Here is a 21,460-nt window from a genome sequence, read left to right on the forward strand (position 1 = left end):
TGAGATCAAGCCCTGGGTCGGGCTCTGTATTGAGGTTGGGATTCTCTCTCTTGGGATTCTCTCACTCTCTGTCCATCTCCCTGCCCCTTCCCCACATGTGTTTTTTTTTTCTCTCTCTCTCAAAATAAATTTTTTTTTTTTCTAGGAGAGAGAGACAGCGTGAGCAGGGGAGGGTCAGAGAGAGAGGGAGTCACAGACTGAAACAGGCTCCAGGCTCCGAGCTGGCAGTCAGCACAGAGCCCGACGCGGGGCTCGAACCCACAAACCGCGAGATCATGACCTAAGCGAAAGTCGGAAAGTCGGACGCTTAACCGACTAAGCCACCCAGGCGCCCCTCAAAATAAATATTTTTTAAAAATCTGTAATGCTGAGTAATAGAATGAGATTTTACCACAGTACTATTTATCCAAATTAAAATATATGTATAAAATTATACTTAAAAGAACATATACAGTGGGGCGCCCGGGTGGCGTAGTTGGTTAAGCGTCCGACTTTCGTTCGGGTCATGATCTCGCAGTTCGTGGGTTCGAGCCCCGCGTCGGGCTCTGTGCTGACTGCCAGCTCAGAGCCTGGAGCCTGTTTCAGTCTGTGACTCCCTCTCTCTCTGACCCTCCCCTGCTCACGCTGTCTCTCTCTCTCTCTCCTAGAAATAAATAAAACATTTAAAAAAAGAAAAAAAAAAGAACATATACAGTTGCCCCTTAAACAACATGGGTTTGAACTGTGAGTCCACTTATATGCAAATTTTTTATAAACATGGTACAATACTGTCAATGTATTCTCTCTTATGATTTTTCTTAACATTTTCTTTTCTCTGGCTTACGTTATTGTAAGAATACTGTGTATATATAAATAAAGCATACACAATATGTGTTAATTGACTATGTTATCAGCAAGGCTTCTGGTCAACGGTAGGCTGTTAGTTTTGGGGTAGTCAAAAATTACACATGGGGCTTTTAACCTACATGGGGAGGGTGTCAGCACCCCTAGCCCCCACATTGTATAAACAAAAAGATATACATTAAACACATTAGATTGTCTCCTTTGGAAGAGGGAATGGGAAAGTAGACCTAAAAGGAATAAATAAGAGAAAGCCCTTCCATGGCCCAAGGTAATATGTTATGAACCACAGAGTTTGATTAACTCATCCTTCTGCATATGAGATGCAAACTGTGAGGAGTAGGGAAGCAAAGGAATACAAGAAGCCAGCATTAAAACAAAACAACAATGTGCTCAGCCTTACTAGTAATCAGGTAAATATTAAAACTACTATTTTAACCCAGCTCTCTCTCTCTAAAAGAATGACATCATCCAGTGCTGGTGAGGCTGTGAAGAACAAGCATGCACTCAGTCATTTCTATTTGGAAAGTGAAACTTCCAAAAGTTTTTTGGAAGGTGGTATCTTGGCAGTGGTGATTACAATTTTAAATACTCATACACTGTGATCCTCCAATTGTATACCTAGAACTCAATCACATAGGGGGAGAAAGCACCAATATGGAAAGATATATGTATAAATATACTTATTGCTTCATTATTTGTAGTGGCACAAAAAGTGGAAATAATTTGAGAGTCCATCAGTAGGAAACTTATCAAATAAATACGTTACATATATTCTGCGGAATACTATGCAGCTATTAATGGAATGAGTTAAATCCATTCTTTCAACCTAAGGAAAAACCATGAGGTACTTACTTTTTGTGATGGAAGAAGAGTATTTAACTAGCATAGTCTCAGTTTTTTTTAAGTTTATTTATTTTGAGAGAGGCAAGTTGCACTGTCAGTGCAGAGCCCGATAAAGGGCTTGAACCCACAAATCGTGAGATCGTGACCTGAGTTGAAACCAAGAACTGGACACTTAACCAACTGAGCCACTCAGGTGTTCCCGCAGAGTCCCAGTTTTACAAAAAGTACATACATGTACTTCATGATATCCATAACCATGGCAATAGTTGTAGAAGATATATACACTACTGGTTACTGGGGTAAAATAGGCTGAAAGAAGGCTGGAAGAAATTATTGTTTTCTTCCAAACTTTTCACTTAGTTTCAAGAGTTATAAAAAGCATGTGTTAACTGAATATTCCTAAATTTTAATGTAGCATTTTAGGGGCACCTGGGTGGGTCAGTCAGTTGAATGTCTGACTCCCGATTTTGGCTCAGATGGTTCATGGGTTCCAGCCCCACATCGGGCTCTGTGCTGGCAGTGTGGAACCTACTTGGGATTCTCTCTCTGTCCCTCCTCCTCGCTTCTCAAAATAAATAAATAAACTTAAAAAAGTAAAATTTAATATAGCTTTTTAAAATGTTTGCAAGAAAGTGAATAATCATTGATTACATATTTAGGAACAGAGGTAGAAGCCAGATTTATGCTTAGACTCTATGGAGTATGCAGCGATAGCACTTCACTTAGCACTAGAAGTTTTCTAAACTCAGCGCTTAATGCATACATGATGGATGAGTAAATGAGTAAGTGGTGAGTGAGCCGGTGAGTGAGTGAGATTATGTTTGAGCCAGAGCAGTTATAGGAATAGTTTATCATAGGTATGATATGACAAATGGTTCTACTAAGAAATAACGATAGAGAATTTAAAAATCTCCTGAAAATAAATGATATTGTCCTACCTGTTTCCATCCCACTCTTAGAACTGACTCTTTCCCTATAGGTGTAGAGAAGCAGAGAGTAGGGAAGGACCTTGTCTACACGGTCACTACTGCGGAACAGCCTCGCGGGCCCATCCTGACACTCCTGTCTGGCTGCCACAGTGCCTGATGCTCCACCTGTACAGTCATTCCTTTAAGTTCCTTCCTTTCCTTCAAATTCGCTTTTTAAAGCACATTAACAAATACATTAACAAATGCCCTCACTATAAATACCAAATGTGTGCATCTTAGAGAAATGAGAGATATGGAATGAGGAGAGGACTTTTTTTTAGTGTTTATTTATTTTTGAGATAGAGAGAGAGGGAGTGAGCAAGAGAAGGGCAGAGAGAAAGAGGGAGACACAGAATTTGAAATAGGTTCTGGGCTCCGAGCTGTCAGCACAGAGCCCAACACAGGGCTTGAACCCACGAAACATAAGATCATGACCTGAGCTAACGTCCCATGTTTAACCAACTGAGCCACTCAGGCGCCCCAGAATACCACTATTTTATAGCTATCATTCATTGAACTTTTACTGAATTGTAAGCATTTATAAAGTGAGCATTTATCATGTATTAATCCATTTAATCCTTACACTCTGTGAGATAGGAACTTTGCCCTCCAAGCCCCGACCCCACCCTACTCCACCAAATTTTACAATGAAACCAAGGTACAGAGAGGATAAGTAATCCACCCAAGAGCACATAGCTGGCAATGGCTGAGCAGGGATTCATACTAGGGCTCTCTGCTCTTCACAAATACACTATACTACCTCTGCTCTAATAATGGACATCCTCCTCCCTTTTATACTATAGTACTAAAAATGAAATCAAGGGGCACCTGGGTGGCTCAGTTGGTTAAGCACCCGACTTTGGCTTAGGTCATGAACTCACGGTTCATGGGTTCAAGCCCCGTGTCGGGCTCTATGCTGACAGCTCAGAGATTGAAGCTTGCTTCAGATTCTATGTCTCCCTCTCTCTGCCCCAACCTGACTCATGCTCTGTCTCTCTCTGTCTCTCAAAAATACATAAACATTTAAAAAAAAGAAAAGAAAATAGATTAATTTATAAAAAAATAAATAAATGAAATCAAAATTAAAATTCAGAGCCATGAATTTACTAAATTGGCTAATATAAAAAAATCCACATGTTAAAAGAAATAAATGTTACAGAACGGCTTGTCTATCAATACACTTACAGACTTCCAAGACTGCTCATTTGCACCAATTTCCTGAATCCTCTCTTTCACAGCTTCCTCTGTGGCTAGTGTGGGCACAATATTGTTGCTCAGAAGAGTAGCCAACTGACTGATGAATGTCTGATTTTGAGATGGTGCAGTTTTTGTTTCCCAGCCAGATGAATATGAAGGTCTGCCCAACTCATGTTTTTGTTTTTCCTTAGGGATTGAATCTTGCTGACATTCATCCCAAATTTTCTGGCCATCTTTTGGTCCTTCAGAGTGAAAAATGTTGTCTCTCTCCAAGTTCTTGGTCAGGATAGCTTCACCTTTATCCTAAATATGCCAACACACGTTAAATTCCCCATTTGGAATTTAATATGGAGATATTTACTTCCTTTTTTTGAAATATAAATATAGTCATAATACAAGACTTCAGGAGAAAGGTCCTCCAAAGAAATAAAGAGTTATGGAGTCATAAGAGAGACGAGGGCATACTCAAAAGAGCAAACTGGAATATCAAGAGGTATTAAAATGACTGTATGGAGAAATTGTTTTGAGAACACAGGAAATTTAGCTTAGAGAAGTAGCTAACCAAATAGTCTCAGTTTATGAAGTTAAACTCTTTGTAGAAAATTCTGAGCTAATAAATGTAGAAAGAATGATAGAAATTTAAAAATTAGATACAAAAATGAAATTTTGTATCTAATGAACTAACTGATTCAGCCAAGGACTGTCAATGAATGCTAAGACAATTAAGTGAAAAATTGGGAGGGAAATGGATATTTCCATAAAGACTTCATTATGGTTATAAAACATCACTTAGTAATAAGAATTTTGACTATGTAAATGTATAAATGAAAGAAGTCACACCTCTTCTCCCAACCTTTCCCTTGTGTTCCTAAAATCCTCCTTCCATTATAAATAGGCAGGGCTAAAACAGACAAACAAACAAGCAAAAAGTGATGCTTGTACTTCTTCCCGTAGGAAGATTCTACCTTTATAAATTCTAGCCTTCTTTTCACCTTCTTGATACCTTCAACTCTGGAAGCTGAGTAAAGAGGTTCTATTTCTGGGCTTTTTCTCAGGGGAAACTGAGAAATAGAAAAGGAGCTAGAATTGTTGAGGGGCTGACGGGTTTTGCATCACTATAAGCCTAGAAAAGAAGAGGCAGAATAGAAGGGCAATGGAAGAAAAGGTCAGGGCTGCACAGATGCTGGTTTGGGAGAGTCTTTCAGAAGGAATGTGGCAGATTAGTGACAGGTGAAAAAAATGGAGAGCGTTCTTGTGAATTACTTGAATGGGCAATTGAAAATTGGAATTATTTTTGTTAAGTTTATTTATTTTTGAGAGAGAAACAGAGAGAGTGAGTGGGGGAGGAGCAAGGAGAGAGGGAGAGAGAATCCTAGGCAGACTCTGCACTGCCAGCACAGAGCCCCATAAGGGGCTCAAACCCACAAACTGGGAGATCATGACTTGAGCTGAAACCAAGAGTCAGATGCTTAACCAGCCGAGCCACCCAGGTGCCCTGAAAATTGGAATTACTTTAAACTACTTTAAAAGTAGTTACTGGGGCACCTGGGTGGCTCAGTAGGTTAGGTGTCTGGCTTTGGCTCAGGTCATGATCTCCTGGTTTGTGGTTCGAGCCCCTCATCAGGCTCTGTGCTGACAGCTCAGATTCTGTCTCCATCTCTCTCTGTCTCTTCCCCACTCACACTCTGTCTGTCTCTCTCTCTCAAATATAAACAAAACATATAAAAAATTTTCTTAAAAAAGTAGTTGCTGAATATTTCTAAAGGGAACCCCTCACATTAATTGGATTATGATGGACGTTGTTTTACATTCAGATTATATAATAAACTGTTAAAGTCTAAGGGTTTTAAAATAAACTTTGACCATTTCCTTGACAAAAGTCTGCCTCCCATCCTCCAACATTCTATAAAACCTCTACTCATCCTGCGAATTGCTTTCAACTAATGACCAGGCTCGTCTCTTCCTTCTAAACCCAACTCAGGCCATAATTCTAGATTTCAAGGTCAAATGTAGATGATCTGCCAATTTAGCTTTGTGATTCCTATGCCTTGGTTTCAATGACTTTTGCCTACACTGTCCTTCAACACTTACATCCAGAGCCCAAAGCCCAGCCACTGTCAGCAGCAGGAGGTAACACACAGCAGAAATGTAAAACACTTACATTTCATTCTCTTATCACCACCTCTCCTCCCAGTTCTCGCTCAGCTCTATTCCCTTTTACAGTTAGTTCTTCAGTATCACAGAGGCCTTAGATCCACCTTGAGATTTCCCTCGGTACTTCAAAAAGGCTTTTGGTCAACCATACTGCACAGCTTCCTTTGATCCCTGCCCCGCCCCCAGGATCAGAAGCAGACCAACAAACTCCTAAACATTTGTCAATCATCTCTTGGAGTAACACAAGGAAATGCATATCCTGTTTCTTGAAAAATCAATCAATATTGGGGCGCCTGGGTGGCTCAGTCGGTTGAGCGTCTGACTTCAGCTCAGGTCATGATCTCACAGTTCGTGGGTTTGAGCCCCGTGTAGGGCTCTGTGCTGACAGTCGGCTCAGAGCCTGGAGCCTGTTTCAGATTCTGTGTCTCCGTCTCTCTCTGACCCTCCCCTGTTCACACTGTCTCTCTCTCTCTCCCTCTCTCAGAAATAAATAAAACATTAAAAATTAAAAAAAAGAGAAAAATCAATCAATATTTATTCTCACCTTCATTATAAAACTATATAAGGAATCTTCTTGACCTTTCATATTCATATGATGGGTGAATCCATTAGCACCTGCTAACTTTTTCTCCAAAAGGCCTGCTTTCCACTCTGCCTTTTCTCTTTCAAAGAGATGGACTCTGTGTAAAATATGGGTAGGAATAATATCATGAAACCAACTCAATTTTCAACTTTCAATTAAAAATAATTAAAGTTGGGGTGCTTGGGTGGCTCAGTCGATTGAACATCCAGCTTTAGCTCAGGTCATGATCTCACAGTTCATGGGTTCGAGCCCCTTGTCAGGCTCTGTGCTGACAGCTCAGAGCCTGGAGCCTGCTTCAGATTTTGTCTCTCTCCCTCTCTGTCTTGCCCCCACACTCACTCTCTCTCCTCTTGCTCTCTCTCTCTCAAAAATAAACATTAAAAATAAAATTTAAAAAGATAATTAAAGAGAGGAGTGCCTGGGTGGCTCAGTTGGGTGGGCGTCCAACTTTGGCTCAGGTCATGATCTCATGATTCACGATTTCAAGCCCCGCTACATGCTTTATACTGACAGCTCAGAGCCAGAACCTGCTTTGGATTCTGTGTCCCCCCCTCTCTCTCTGTGTCCCTCCCACCTCCTTTCTCAAAAATAAACAAACATCAAAAAAATTAATTAAAGAGAGAACCTGGGTGGCTCAGTTAGTTGAGCATCCAACTCTTGATTTTAGCTCAGGTCATGATTTTGTGGATCATGATTTCAAGTCCCATGTCAGGCTTTGCATTGTCAATGCTTGGGATTCTCTCTTTCTCTCCCTCTCTCTGACCCTCCCCTGCTCTCTCTCTCTCTCAAAATAAATAAACTTAAAAAAAATAAGAATTAAAGAAGTAATCCCCACTTAAAATATATTAAATATATGTATCAAGTTTGAAATGTACTTCCTCTGAAAAGAATTGTACAGTTACCAAACTATTTCTAGGGAGAAACTAGAAATAGCAGAGAAGTGGGGAGGAAAACAATCCAGTGCTAAGTCCTCTAGTCATTCCCCTAGGGAAGGTCAATTTTTAAACCATCCTTTTCATGGGGAAATTTGAGCATGAATATCTGCCTGCCACTGTTGGTAACACTGTGATGACCAGGAGGTTCCACAGGGATACAAGGACTCCTGTTTTAATAATGCCTGATGGCTCTTCTACTGGGATTTGATGAGAGGAAAGGGAATTAGAATAATGATGCAGCAATAGAGAAGAACATACGTAAAAACTTATTTTATTATCAAATATACAAATAGCTAATGATTTGGTTCTTTTTGTTGTTGTTGTTCTTGTTTTGATTACCAATTGCTAGGTATTGGTAATATTTTCTACCTTATACCCATAGCTAGTTTAAGGTTGCAGCTGATCTTCTATATTTTTGTTTGTTGTTGTTTCTGTATTTTTGATCCTCTTCTGTCTAAGAATTATAGCTTACAGAATTAGTGAATTTGAGTCAGGTTAAGAGAAATTATCTGGGGGTGCCTGGGTGGCTCGGTTGGTTAAGCGTTCAATTTCAGCTCAGGTCATGATCTCATGGTTCAAGGGTTCAAGCCCTTTGTTGGGCTCTGTGCTGACAGCTAGCTCAGAGCCTGGAGGCTGCTTTACATTCTGTGTCTCCCTCTCTCTCTGACATTCCCCTGCTCATGCTGTCTCTCTCTCTCTCTCTCTCTCAGAAATAAGTAAAACATTAAAAAAAAAAAAAAAAAAGAAAGAAATTGTCTATATTAACCAAACAGAAAGTTTTAATTCAAAAGATTATATTAGAGGGGCGCCTGGGTAGCTCAGTCAGTTAAGTGTACAACTTGGGCTCAGGTCATGATCTCGTGGTTTGTAGGTTTGAGCCCCGTGCTGGGCTCTGTACTGACAGCTCAGAGCCTGGAGCCTGCTTCAGATTCTGTGTCTCCGTGCTTGCTCTCTCTCTTTCTCTCTCTCTCTCTCAAACACATTAAAAAAAATTTTTAAGATTATATTAGAGATTGCAGGACGCACTCAAAAGGTCTAACCCACCTATAACTGTAGGCCTAGAGTGAGAGTAGAGACAGAATGGGAAAAAACAATATTTGAAAAAATAATTCCCAAGACTCCATACCTGATGAAAGACATCACTGATAGATTCAATAAGTTCTATAAATCCTAAGCAGGATAGATACAAAGAAAGCCATACCAAGACACATCATAGTCAAATTGCTACCAATAAAAAGCACACCTTAAAAAAAAAAGCACACCTTATTACCTCCCAAGGTACAGCAATAAGACTGACAGATGACTTTTCAACAGAAACTATAGAAGTCAGAAGATAATCAGATGACACCTTAGCGTGCTGAAAGAAAAAAATACTGGCAACCCAAAATTTTGTACTCGGTAAAACAAAACAAAACAAAAAATGTCCTTCAAAAAATGAAAATTAAACAATATAATTTTGGGACAAAAAAAATAGAAAATCTGTCAGAAGAAATGTTTTCTGAAAAACACTAGAGGAGGTTCTAGTCCAAGATGGTGACATGAGAAGACCCTGGGCTCACCTCCTCCACGGAAGCACTGGGTCTACCTTTATTTATACAGCAGTTCTGCCTGAGGGGGGCTGAGGGCTGACTGAGCAGCTTCTGCACAACAGAGGATGGGGAGACCACACGGAGAGGTGTGAGAGACAAGAGTAGCCGACACCCCTGCGAGCTCGGGGTCACTGGCCCACACCAGTTCCAGATGCCCTGGGCCTTGCAGGGAAAGCCCAGGGTTGGAAAAGCAACTGGAACATTAAGGAACTGGCCCTGGAATGGTGCCCAGCGGTGAGAGGGCTACTGAAACTCCCTCTGGGTCAGAGACACTGGCAGACGGCATGGTCTGTGCCCCACCCCCCCCCCCGCCACCATGGTGGTGATGCAGATGGGAACAGGGTTCCAAGTGCCGTGGTTGGCCTGCCGTCCCAGTGAGCACCAGGTCCCTGGTCCATAGCAGCCCCAGACACCCTGGGGCATGGAGGAAAAGCCGAGGTTTAAAAGAGCAGCTAGGGTGTAAAGGAGCTACGTCTAGAACCTCGCTGGGCAGTGAGGGAACAGGTGGAGCTTTCTCTGGGCCAGAGGGGCCCGGGAGTACCACGGTTCACCTCCCCCTTCTACCTGGGTGGTGCAGATAGGGCAGGGCCCAGGCTCCATGGCCAGCCTATCATGTCAGCAGGCCCCATGCCCCTGGCCCACACCAGCCTCAGACACCATGGGGCACAGAAAAGCCACAGTTTAAAAGAGGAACTAAGTATAAAACAGCCAGCCCTAGAACTCTGACAGACAGCGGGGGGGCCTGCTAGAACTCTCCAGGTTGAAGGGGCTGGTGAGCACCACAGTTATGTTCCCCATCCACCTTGTTCCCAGAATGTGGATGGGAACAAGGTCCAGGTGCCAGAGCCAGCCTGCCACCTCAGTGAGTCTCAGGGCCCTAGCCCACCAACCCCAGCTGTCACACAAAGACACACACTGGGACACCCCTGGTCCAGCAATCACTATGGTTGCAGCCAGCATGCCAAGGTGACACAGGCACAAAGCACCTTGGAAAACTCCAGGCCCACACCACTTGAGCTCCAGGCAGCTTACTAGGGGACCCCCGAGACAGAGCACCCTGGGACCTCTTAGCTAATGTCTGCTTTGGCTCCAGCTGCCTTGCTAAGGTGCCACCTGCATGGAGCACCCTGGGAACCCCCAGTCCATGCTCACCTCAGCTCCAGCTGCCCTGCCACAACACCTCCTGCATAGAGCACCCTGGGGCCCTACGCCCACACCCCACCTCAGCTCCAGCCACCCGGCCAGGGAGCCTTCTGTATAGAATATCCTGGGACAACCTGGCCCATGCCGGCCTCCATTTAAATCACCCCAACAGGGCACCCTCTGCACTACACACCCCAGGATACCCTCGCTTTCACCTACTTCTGCTTCAGGTGTCCTCCCAGGTGACCCTGCACAGCACATGCCTCACCTCAGTTCCAGACATCCCACTGGGACACTTCCTGCATGAAGTGCCCCTGGCCCCCTGGCCCGTGCCCTACCGTGGCTCTAGCCACCCTGCCAGGGCACCCTCTGCCCGGAGAGCCCCAAGATGTCCTGGTCTGCACCCACTTCAGCGTCAGCAATCCTCCCAGGCACGACTCAGCTTGTGCCTACTTGAGCCTTAGCTGGCCTCCCAGGGCACTCTGCGCGAAGGGCCCCAGGCTCCCCTAGCTCGAGCTCACTTCTGCTCCGGCTGTCCTACTGGGGCGCCTTTCACACAGAGTCCTGGGACCACCCAGGCCCACACTCACTTCCGCTCCAGCCATCCCACCAGGGTACCCGCAGCATGGAGTGCACTGGGACCCCAGCCCATGCCAGACACAGCTCCAGCGAGCCAGCCAAAGGCACCAGCCACACACAGTCTACACAGAAGATGACCATGGACAAGATCATTCCTGCAAGTTTAGGAGAAGTAGCTGTTCCATCTAATTTATAGAAACAAACACAAACAGTCCAGCAAAATGAGAAGACAGAGGAATATGCTCTGAATGAATGAATAAGACAAAACCCCAGAAAAAGAACTAAATGAAATGGAGATAAGCAATATGCCTGATAGAGAGTTTAAAGTAATTATCATAAAGATGCTCACCAGACTGGAAGGAAGAATAGACTCAGTGAGAACTTCAACAAAGAGATAGGAAATATAGAAGAGAACCAATCAGAGTTGAAGAATACAAAAATCAAAATGAAAAATACATTAGAGGGAAATCAACAGTAGATTAGAGGATGCACAAGAATGTACCAGCAATCTGGAAGACGGAGTAACGGAAATCACACTAGCTGAACAGCAAAAAGAAAAAATTATTTACCTTTATTTTTTATTTATTTTTAATTTTTTTAATGTTTTATTTATTTCTGAGACAGAGAGAGACAGCGTGAGCAGGGCAGGGTCAGAGAGAGAGGGAGACACAGAATCCAAAGCAGTCTCCAGGCTCTGAGCTAGCTGTCAGCACAGAGCCCGACATGGGCTTGAACCCATGAACCGTGAGATGATGACCTGAGCCGAAATCGGATGCTTAACTGACTGAGCCACTGAGGCACCCCTATTTATTTTTAAAGAGGATAAGGTGCATGGGTAATTTAGTCAGTTAAGCATCTGACTCTGGATTTTGGCTCAGGTCATGATCTCACAGATCATGAGTTAGAGCCCCATGTCAGGCTCTGTGCTTACAGTGCAGAGCCTGCTTGGGATCCTCTCTCTCCCTCTCTCTCTCTGCCTCTTCTCTGCTCATACACACACACTCTCTCAAAATAAATAAATAAACTTTAGAAAAAAGAGGATAGGTTAAGGGATCTCTTGGACAACATCAAGCAAGCAAACATTCACATTATAGGAGTCTCAGAAGAAGAAAGGTGCAGAAATAATAGCTGAAAAATTCTCAACTGGAGAAAGGTGCTGGGAGCCGCACTGGCCTCACTGGATAAAAGTCACAGCAAGGAAATGGTAGCATTTGCACAGCTCCTGCCATGAGAAACGAAAACTGGTATCTCCTTCTGCTACTACTGACATGTTGGAAATGAGCCTGCTGGTATTGACCAGGCCTCACAATATTCCATATCAAACCGATATTCCCCACACAGATTGCTCATAAGGAAAAGCATATCCCTTCCTTTTCAAAAGAGATTTCAGATGAAAGCATTGTGGATGATTGTCAAAAGGCTTTTCCTATAGGCCTTGCAGATTCAAGACTTACATAATAAAGGGGGCTAAGAACACAAATTACAATTGAGCTTGGCCCTGAGACAAAGAGCCTAATTTAGAGTTAAAGACAGATATCCACTCCCACCCAATTGTTTCTGCTTGGAGCACCAGCCCCCCTCCCAAGGCATTTGTGATCAGTATTTGGAGTGACTTATTCTGGCCTTGAATATGCTGATTGCCCTCTGTGAAGGAGCCTATTGAGGATCTTCTTCTTTTGTGATTATGAAAGCAAACTTGTTTCCTGAAAGATCTGTTTTTCTTAATACTTCTCCTTAAACAAACAAGCTATTGACCCCTGCTCACAAAGAAATAACTTCACCCTTTTTATGCTAAAAACATTGTCTTGTAGGCTAAAGATACCTTCCTTTCCCATAGGATAAGCATCTAAATCACCTACCTCAATCACTATTGATAAAGGCTATGCAGGAGTCTTCTACAAATCTATGTTCTGGGAAATTGTTACATATCAAAGAAGTTTGTCATCAGAAATCATTGTCTAAGGCAAATGCCACTTCTGTGCCATCCCCCAAACACTTAATTATAAAATAAAGTTGAGCCCCAGTCAGAGCAGAGATGCCTGCCTGGTGACCAGAAAGAATCTCGTGGCCTCTCTCATCCCTCCCTCGCTGACACCGTCCATCCTCCAGGGACCCCTGGACCTGCTGAAGCCTGCCTCCGACAGAAAGTAAACAAACATCCAGGTTCCAGAAGCACAGAGAACTCCAAACAAGATGACTCAAGGAGGTTCATATCACCAACACATTTATAAAGATAAAGAGAGATTTTAAAAGTTGCAAGAAAGAAGCAACTAGTTACATACAAGGGAAACCCCATGACGCCATCAGCTGATTCTGCAGCAGAAACTTTGCAGGTCAGAAAAGAGTGGCATACATTCAAAGAGCTGAAAGGATAAAACCTACGACCAAGAATAGACTACCTGTCAAGGTTATCATTCAGAATTGAAGAAGAGATAAAGCATTTCCCAGACAGGGATGCCTGGGTGGCAGTCAGTTAGCATGTGACTCTTGATTTTGGCTCAGGTCATGGTCTCATGGTTTGTGAGCTTGAGCCCCACATCAGGCTCTGAGCTAATAGTCTGCAGCCTGCTTGGGATTCTCTCTCTGTCCCTCTCTTTCTACTCCTCCCTCTCCCCCTCTCGAAATAAATAAACTTAAAAAAAAGTTACTCAGACAAATAATAGTTAATGTTCATCACCACCAAACCAGCTTACAAAAAATGTTAAAGGGGCTTCATTAAATAGGAAAAAAAGGTTATAATTAGAAGTAAGACAATTATGAATATAAAGATACAAAGCATATGACAGCATATACATAAGATGTGGAAGAGAGTAAAAAAGAAGTTCTTTTAGCATAGGTTCAAATGTAAATCAATTTACTATAAACTGCTAAAAACTTTGGGTCCTATACATGAACCTCAAGGTAACTGCAAACCCAAAACCTATGATAAATACACAAAAAATAGAGAAAAAGAATTCAGGCATAACACTATAGAAAGTCATCAATCACAAGGAAAGATAGCATGAAGAGACAATAACTATAAAAATAACCAGAAAACAATTAATAAAATGAAAATAAGTACCTACTTAAAAATAATTACTTTCAACATAAATAGTCTAAGTGCTCCAATCCAAAGACAAAGGGTGACAGAATAGATTAAAAAAATAATAATAATAATAAGAGCTATCTATATGCTGCCTACAAGAGACTCACTTCAGACTTAAAGGCTTCCACAGACTGAAAGTGAAAGGATAGAGAAAGATACACCATGCAAATAGAAATGAGAGGGAAAAAAGCCAGGATAGCAATACTTATAACAGACAAAAATAGACTTTAAAACAAAGATCGTAAGAAAAAACAAAGAAGGGCATTACACAATGATAAAGGGGTCAATCCAACAAGAGTATATAACAACTGTAAATATCTATACACCCAAAATTGGAGCTTAAATACATAAAGTAAATATTAACAGGTATAAAGGGAGAAATTAGCAGTAGTACAATAATAGTAGAGAACTTTAACACCCCACTCACATCAATGGAGATAGATCATCCAGGCAGAAAATCAATAAAGAAAGAGTGTCTTTGAATTACATATTAAACCAGATAGACTGAACAGATATATACAAAACATTCTATCCAAAACAACAGAATACACATTCCTTTCAAGAGCCTATGGAACATTCTCCAGGATAGATCACACATTAGGCCACAAAGCACATCTCAATAAATTTAAGAAGATTGAAAATCATATCATGCATCTTTTCTGACCAGAATGGTATGAAATTAAAAATTAATCATGAGAGAACTAGAAAAAGCACAAATGGAGGCTAAACAACATGCTGTTAAGCAGCCAGTAGGTCAATAAAAACAATCAAAGAGGAAATTAAAAAATACATGGAGAAGACAAATGAAAAACACGATGATCCAAAATTTTGAGGACACAATGAAAGCAGTTATAAGACAGAAATTTACAGCAGTACAGGTCCACCTCAAGAAACAAACAAACAAAAATTTCAAACAATCTAACTTTACACCTGAAGAAACTATAAAAAGGAAAACAAAGTCCAAGTTTAGTAGAAGGAAGGAAATAACAAAGGTTGAAGTAGAAATAAATGAAATAGAGACAAGAAAGAAAGAGAGAAAAGAAAGGATCAGTAAAACCAAGAACTATTTCTTTGAAAAGATAAATACAAAATTGATAAACTTTTAGCCAGACTCATCAAGAAAAAAAGAAAGAAGACAGAAATAAATAAATCAGAAATGAAAGGGAAGAAACAATGGGCACAACCAAAAGAAAAAGGATTATAAGAGACTACTACAAAAAAATTATATGCCAACAAATTGGACAATCTAGAAGAAATGTTTAAATTCCTACAAACATAACAATCTTCCAAACTTGAATCAGGAAGAAATAGAAAATCTGAACAGATTACCAGCAACAAAATTGAATCAGTAATTTAAAAAAAAATCTCTCAACAAACAAAAGTCCAGGACCCGTGAATTCTACTAAACATTTAAAGAAGAGTTAATGCATATTCTCCTCAAACTATTCCAAAAAACAGAAGAGGAAGGAATGCTTCCAAATACATTCTATGAGTCCTGGTACCAAAACCGGACAAAGACACTGTATGAACAGAAAACTATAGGCCAGTATCCCTGATGAACATAGATGCAACAATTTCCCCCCAATAGGAGCAAACTTCATTCAAAAATACATTGAGGGGTACCTGGGTGGCTCAGTTGGTTAAGCATCCAGCTCTTGATTTTGGCTCAGGTCATAATCCTTATTGTAGATCATGAGATGGTGGGATTGAGCCCTGCGTCAGGCTCCACGTTGAGCGTGGAACCTGACTAAGATTCCCTCCCCCACCCCCTCCATTCTCACTCTCTCACTCTGTCTCTCCCTCTCAAAAATAAAATTTTAAAAATACATTGAAACACTTTTTTTTTTTTGCCCTCATTGCGTCTTAGAGAGCAAGATGGGTCACCAGCAGCTCTACTGGAGCCATCCAAGGAAATTCGGCCAGGGTTCTCATTCTTGCTGCATCTGCTCAAACTGGCATGGCCTGATCTGTAAATATGGCCTCAACATGTGCCACCAGTGTTTCCATCAATACATGAAGGATATAGCCTTCATTAAGTTGGATTAAGTGAACTTCCTTGAATGGGTCATCCAAGATACCTACCTTAACAGCAGATATCCAAGATAACCTACCTATCTTAATGCCAATTCATTGTACATAAAATAAAAATACTTCAATTCTAGGGAAAAAAAATACATTGAAAGGAGTATCCACCATGATCAAGTAGGATTTATTCTGGGGATGCAAGGATGGTTCAAATTCATGAATCAATCAGTGTGATACATCACATCAACAAAACGAGGGATTAAAATCATATGAACATTTCAATAGATGCAGGAAAAGCATTTGATAAAATTCAATACTTGTTTGTGATAAAACCTCTCAGTAAAGTGAGTTTAGAGGGAACACACCTCAACATAATAAAGGCCATATATAAAAAAAAAACTACAGTTAATATCCTACTCAATGGTTAAAAACTGAGAGCTTTTCCTTTAAGATCAGTAACAAGACAAGGATGTCTATTCTCACCACTTTTATTCAACATAGTATTGGAAGATCTACCAACAGCAATCAGACAAAAAAATAAATAAATAAAAGGGATCCAGATTGGTAAGGAAAAAGTTAAACTATCACTATTTGCAGATGACATGATACTATATATAGAAAATGTTAGAAAGAGTCCACCAAAAAACTACTAGAAATAAAAAATAAATTCAGTAGGGGCACTGGGTGGCTCAGTCGGTTAAGCGTCCAACTTCAGCTCAGGTCATGATCTCATGGATTGTGAGTTCGAGCCCGCCATTGGGCTCTGTGCTGACTGCTTCAGATTCTGTGTCTCCCTCTCTTTCTGCCTCTCCCCTGATTACACTCTGTCTCTCTCTCTCTCCTTCAAAAATAAACATTAAAAAATATTACAAATAAATGAATTCAGGGCGCCTGGGTAGCTTAGTCGGTCAAGCGTCCGACTTTCGCTTAGGTCATGATCTCACAGTTTGTGGGTTCGAGCCCCACGTCAGGCTCTGTGCTGACTGCCAGCTCAGAGCCTGGAGCCTGTTTCAGAGTCTGTGACTCCCTCTCTCTCTGACCCTCCCCTGTTCACGCTCTCTCCCTCCTAGAAATAAATAAAAAACATTTAAAAAAAAATAAATGAATTCAGTAAAGTTGCAGGATACAAAATTAATACACATAAATCAACTGCATTTCTTTTTTTTTTTTTTTTAATTTTTTTTTTTTTAATGTTTTATTTATTTCTAGGAGAGAAAGAGAGACAGCGTGAGCAGGGGAGGGTCAGAGAGAGAGGGAGGCACAGACTGAAACAGGCTCCAGGCTCTGAGCTGGCTGTCAGCACAGGGCCCGATGCGGGGCTCGAACCCACGAACCGCGAGATCATGACCTAAGCGAAAGTCGGACGCTTAACCGACTAAGCCACCCAGGCGCCCCAAATCAACTGCATTTCTATACAAATAAAGTAGCAGATAGGGAAATTAAGAAAAACAATCCTATTTATAATTATAGCAAAAAGAACAAAATACCTAGGAATAAATATAACCAAGGAGATGAAATACCTATATTCTGTAAACTGTAAAACATTGATGAAAAGAAATTGAAGATGACATATATGGAAAGATATTCCATGTTCATGAATTGGAAGAATGAATATTGTTAAAATGTCTATACTACCCAAAGCAATCTACACATTTAATGCAATCCCTGTCGAAATAACAATAGCATTTTTCACAGAACTTGAGCAAATAGTACTAAAGTTTGTATGGAACCACAAAAGACCTTGAACAGTGGATCTTCACATGAAAAAGAATGAATCTGAACTCCTAACCCCTAATTCACATCATATAAAAAAATAGTCAAAAATTTTCAGAGATATAAATTTAAGTGTTAAAACTATAAGTCTTAAAAGAAAATATATATGTAAATCTTTGTGACCCTGCATTAGGCAATAGATTCTAAGCTATGACACCAAAGTCTCAAGTGACAAAAAATAAACTTCCATTAAAATTAAAATACTCTGGGGGCACCTGGGTGGCTCAGTTGGTTAAGCGTCTGACTTCAGCTCAGGTCATGATCTCATGGTTCGTGGGTTCGAGCCCCGAATTGGGCTCTGTGCTGACAGCTAGCTCGGAGCCTGGAGCCTGTTTCAGATTCTTTATCTCCCTCTCTCTCTGACCCTCTCCTCCTCACACTGTCTATTTCTCTCTCTCTCAGAAATAAATGAAACATTAAAAAATTAAAAAAAAAATTAAAATACTCTGTGCTTCAAAGGACACCATTAAGAAAGTGAAAAGACTAAGCAGCCTCAGAAGGGCATGCAACTCTTGATTTCAGAATTATGAGTTCAAGTCCCACATTGAATATAGAGATTACATTTTAAAATTTAAAAAAAAACTGAAAAGACAACCCATAGATGGGAGAAAATATCTGTGCATCATATGTCTGATAAGTGTCCAGTGTTGAGAACACAAAAAACACAACTCAAAAATTGAAAGACATGATCCAATTTAAAACTGGGCAAGAGATTTGAATAGATATTGCTATAAAGAAGATATACAAATGGCACATGAAAAGATGTTCAACATCTTTAGTCTTATGGAAATGCAAATTAAAATCACAATAAGATATGACTTCATATCCACTAGAATGGCTGTCATAAAAAAGATAAGCAATAATAAGTGTTGGTGAGGATGTGGAGCAACTGGAATCCTTATACGTTGCTGATGGGAAGTAAAATGCATAACTGCCTTGGAAAATGGTCTGGAAGTTCCTCAAAAGTAAACATAGAGTTACTTTATGACCCAGCAATTCTACTTCCAAGGCATATACCTAACAGAAATGAAGCATGCAGTCGTGTAAGCGCTCACTCAACAATGGTCACAGGAACATCATGCATGAAGCCACCCCCAAAAAAGGAAACAATCCCATGTCCATCAAATGATGAACGCATGAACAAACTGTAGTATATCATACAGTAGGATATTATTCAGCCATAAAAATGAGTAAGTATACTGACTGATGCTTCAACATGGATTAATCTTAAAAATATTTTGCTAAGTGAAATAAATGAGACCCATATATCTTATGATTGCAGTCATGTAAAATGTTCAGAAAAAGCAAGTCCATAGAGAAAGATTGGTGGCTGTCAGAGACTAGAGTGGAAGAGGGAGTAGCTAAAAATGGGCATGGGTTTCTTCGGGGGGTGATTAGAATATTCTGGAATTAGTGGTGATGACCGCACAGCCTTGTGAATATATTAAAAACTACTGAATTGCCTACTTTAAAGGGGTGAGTTTTTTCTTTTCTTTTATTGAATTGTACTTTTATTGTAATTGTACTTTTATTGAAGTACAGTTGACTAAAAGGGTGAATTTTAATGGTATGTGAATTATCTCTCAATTAAAAAAATGTCTTTTGAGGGGCACCTGGGTGGCTCAGTTGGTTAAATGTCCAACCAGGTCATGATCTCATGGTTCATGAGTTTAAGTCCCACATCAGACTCTGAGTTCAGAGCCTGGTGTCTGCTTCAGATTCTGTATCTCCCTCTCTCTCTGCCTCTCCCTCGCTTGTGTTTTCTCCCCAACTTGTGGTCTCTCTCTCTCTCTCTCAAAAATAAACATTTAAAAAACGTGTCTTTTTTAATATATAATAATTTTGAGTCATGTTATTACCTGAAATTCTACTAGGTTTAAATTTTGTGAACAATCAGCAATATGGAGTTTATATTCACAAGCTTATGACAAATGACATGTTTGAAAACAAACTAGAACATTCCCTACCTTAGATTGTTTTCCATTTCTATAATTCTTTCAGTTAGGTTCCAGTTGCCTCTTTCAAGATTCTGAATATTGATATTTTTCAAAGATTTAATTCTGGTTAGAGAAGCAGTAAGTTCCTCCAGGTCCTTGATATCCTCCTTCAGGGACATTATCTGGAAAGACTGCTGCACATTATTTTCTTTGTAACTTTCTAGCTCACTCTTCAACTCTTGCAATGAAGTTTCTTTTATGAAGAGCTTGTTTTGAAGATTTCTTAGCTATTAACAAAAGGAAAATGTTACTTAAAATAATAATTTTGGTTTTATTTTATTTTTTTAAATTTTTTATAGTTTATTTATTTTTGAGACAGAGAGAGACAGAACATGAGTCGGGGAGGGGCAGAGAAAGTGGGAGACACAGAATCTGAAATAGCCTTCAGGCTTTTAGCTAGCTGTCAGCACAGACCCCAACCTGGGGCTCGAACCCATGAACCGTGAGATCATGACCTGAGCCGAAGTCAGACGCTTAACCGACTGAGCCACCCAGCTGCCCCTAAAATTTCAATTTTAAAATTAATAATAATTGGTTCTGATATATTTTTTGTTAGCAGCAAAATTTACATTGCCTCCTTTCACCCTCCCCTCCAGAACTGAGTGGGTCTACCAGGCTTCTACTATTTGCCTTATCACTATGCTAAAGGATGAAAAACATCTTATCTGCATGAACACAGTCATATTGCCCTCACAAAGAAAAAATTCTATAAAAAAATCAAACTAAAAATACTGGCAAAACACATTAAATTTAACTTTAAGACACCAAGCCTTATTATACATATTAGTAACATTTTTTACAAGTTGTGTAACTCCTACTTATTACTACAGTGGTATATCTGACAATGCAAAAGTTTTAGCTCAATATCATAATGCCTAAACTAGACAATACAGTTACCAACTGAATACTTTAATATTTAGCACTTCTATATCTGGCTCTTCTTAAATATAGCCCCTCTTGCACCTGTTTCTCCATTATTGGGCAGAAACACATGATAATTATTTTTGTATGTCCCGCAAAGAAATAAAATTGATTGTAACAAAAAACTTTAAATGCATTTAGTGAAGAGAAAAAATGGTCTTCTCAAGACAATTGTGTTCCTGTGGAATTAAATAATAGGTTATTGGTAGAGAGAAAGATGACTCAGGTTGAAGGCATTCTGTTGAAATCACTAGACTCTTTTTTATTTTTTTTTAATGTTTTATTTATTTCTGAGAGAGACAGCATGAGCAGGAGGGTCAGAGAGAGAGAGGGAGACACAGAATCCGAAGCAGGCTCCAGGCTCTGAGCTAGCTGTCAGCACAGAGCCCGATGCGAGGCTCGAACCCACGAACTGTGAGATCATGACCTGAGCCGAAGTCGGATGCTTAACTGACTGAGCCACCCAGGCGACCCAACTAGACTCTTTTTTAAAATAACTTTAGGGACACCTGGGTTGCTCAGTTGGTTAAGTCTCTGACTTCAGCTCAGTTTATGATCTCAAGGTTCCTCACAGGTTTGTGAGCTCAAGCCCCACATATGGCTTGCTGCTGTCAGCGCAGAGCCTGTTTTGGATCCTCTATACCCCTCTCTTTGCCCCTCCCCTGATTGTGCTATAAATAAATAAATAAAACATTAAAATAACTTTAACACTGGGAAACCAGGCAATAATCATCACCAATTTTTGTTAAATTCAGAAAATTTCAATAAGGGATATGGAATACTTGTTAATATATATATTATCAAAAAGCAAGTCAAAATGAAACC

The 21,460-nt window shown here is 40.4% G+C and overlaps 2 protein-coding genes across 5 annotated transcripts in view; one reads left to right on the plus strand and one right to left on the minus strand.

Annotated features, from left to right (window-relative positions):
• Window positions 1-21,460, minus strand: part of LOC120238419 (coiled-coil domain-containing protein 170-like) — a 38,227-nt gene that overhangs the window by 7,819 nt on the left and 8,948 nt on the right. For 3 of the 4 annotated variants that reach the window (XM_039242133.1, XM_039242132.1, XM_039242131.1), the window contains 3 exons: window positions 19,685-19,941; window positions 6,550-6,685; window positions 3,840-4,154 (listed from right to left, as the gene is read on the minus strand). In XM_039242133.1, the coding sequence (XP_039098064.1) occupies window positions 3,840-4,154; window positions 6,550-6,685; window positions 19,685-19,941 (708 nt within the window). The remainder of the gene's footprint in view (window positions 1-3,839; window positions 4,155-6,549; window positions 6,686-19,684; window positions 19,942-21,460) is intronic. The other variant, XM_039242135.1, reaches the window with a different exon arrangement.
• Window positions 15,787-16,021, plus strand: LOC120238422 (40S ribosomal protein S29-like). Its single transcript, XM_039242140.1, has one exon. The coding sequence runs from the start codon at window positions 15,795-15,797 to the stop codon at window positions 15,963-15,965; it is 171 nt and encodes a 56-aa protein (XP_039098071.1). The 5' UTR covers window positions 15,787-15,794; the 3' UTR covers window positions 15,966-16,021.

The sequence above is a fragment of the Hyaena hyaena genome, unplaced genomic scaffold (assembly GCF_003009895.1).
Source record: "Hyaena hyaena isolate Hyena2069 unplaced genomic scaffold, ASM300989v1 scaffold_208, whole genome shotgun sequence".
Lineage (NCBI taxonomy): Eukaryota > Metazoa > Chordata > Mammalia > Carnivora > Hyaenidae > Hyaena > Hyaena hyaena.